At 44.4% G+C, this 1,522-nt stretch overlaps 1 protein-coding gene across 1 annotated transcript; it reads left to right on the top strand.

Annotated features, from left to right (window-relative positions):
• The first annotated feature begins 521 nt into the window (after window positions 1–521).
• LOC130996084 (uncharacterized) lies at window positions 522–854 on the top strand. The gene has a single exon (XM_057921630.1). The coding sequence runs from the start codon at window positions 522–524 to the stop codon at window positions 852–854; it is 333 nt and encodes a 110-aa protein (XP_057777613.1).
• The last annotated feature ends 668 nt before the right edge of the window (window positions 855–1,522 follow it).

The following is a 1,522-nucleotide window of genomic DNA, read 5'->3' on the forward strand; positions in this document are numbered from 1 at the left end:
TGTCTGATCAATGATCGTCTGTATAAGAGGTATTTCACTCACCCACTCTTGAAGTGTTTGGCTCCAGAGAAAGCACAATTTGTGATAGAGGAGATTCATCAAGGATGTTGCAGGAACCATGCCGGGCATAAAGACTTGACAAGGAAAATTATCAGAGCTGGGTTCTATTGGCCGAAAATCATTAAGGATGTTAAGGCATTCGTGCAAAAATGCGAGTCCTGCCAGAAGCACGCCCTGAGGATTAATCTATCGGGCGAGGAGATGGGAATAATGTATTCTGCACACCCCTTCGACAAATGGGGGATAGACATTGTGGGTAAATTGCCAACTGCTTCGGGAGGTAAATGCTTTTTAATAGTGGCTGTTGACTATTTCTCCAAATGGGTGGAAGCAGAGGCTGTATCAAAGATTGACGACTGCGCAGTAGAGAAGTTCATTTGGAAGAATATCTGTTGTAGGTACGGGGTACCGACAATGGAACTCAATTTACAAGCCGAAGGATAGAGGATTTTTGTTCCAGGATGGACATTACTCAAAGGTTCGTCTCAGTTGCGCACCCCCAGGCTAACGGGCAAGTAAAACTAGCAAATCGCACCATCTGTGAGGGTATTAAGAAAAGTCTCGAAAAAAGCAAAGGACGTTGGGTAGAGGAACTGGATACAGTGTTGTGGGCGCTTCGCACCAGCCCGAAAACAGCTACGGGAGAGGCCCCGTTCACTTTGGTCTATGGATCGAATGCAGTTATCCCAGCAGAGGTCATATTGGAATCCCACCGGGTGTGTAGTTATGATCCTGTGCAGAATGAAGTGCTACACCGCCTCGACCTGGACTTAGTGGAACTGGAAAGGGAATAAGCCCAATTGCGGTCGGCTAAATACAAGAGTATCATCAAGGCAGGGTATGACAGGAAGATCAAACAACGCAGATTTCAGAAAGGCGATCTGGTACTCAAGAGGGCAGATGCACTGAAGCCAACAGGGAAATTTGAGGCTAACTGGGAAAAGCCTTATATCGTTACAGAAGTACTCGGCGGCGGGGCATACCACTTGTCTGATCAGGAAGGGAGGCCTCTCACTAGGCCATGGAACATCAATCATTTGACAAAAGTTTTATGTGTAAATTCTCAGCACAACTATTACTATGTAGACCGAATGCTCTTTTTCTCCACAGGGATTTTAACGAGGTTCGGGACCATGGTCATTATCAATAAAGATCTATGGTTTTAGGCAACATCTGTCTCTACTTTATTTTATCACGATGACACAAACACAGGCATCAATTGCAAACTAAGGCATTAATTTCATTCTCAGGCATCAATTGCAAAACTTAGGCCTTCATGGCAGCGCAGGCATTAATTGCATTCTCAGGCATCAATTGCAAAACTAAGGCATTAGTTGCATTCTCAGGCATCAATTGCAAAACTTAGGCCTTCATGGTAGCGCAGGCATTAATTGCATTCTCAAACATCAATTGCAAAACTAAGCCATTAATTGCATTCTCAGGCATCAATTGCAAAACTAAG

This window comes from Salvia miltiorrhiza, chromosome 1 (genome assembly GCF_028751815.1).
Source record: "Salvia miltiorrhiza cultivar Shanhuang (shh) chromosome 1, IMPLAD_Smil_shh, whole genome shotgun sequence".
Classification (NCBI taxonomy): Eukaryota; Viridiplantae; Streptophyta; class Magnoliopsida; order Lamiales; family Lamiaceae; genus Salvia; species Salvia miltiorrhiza.

What these genes read in the sequence shown, in the direction of transcription:
- LOC130996084 (XM_057921630.1), top strand. Translation starts at nt 522, where the DNA reads ATGGACATTACTCAAAGGTTCGTCTCAGTTGCGCACCCCCAGGCTAAC.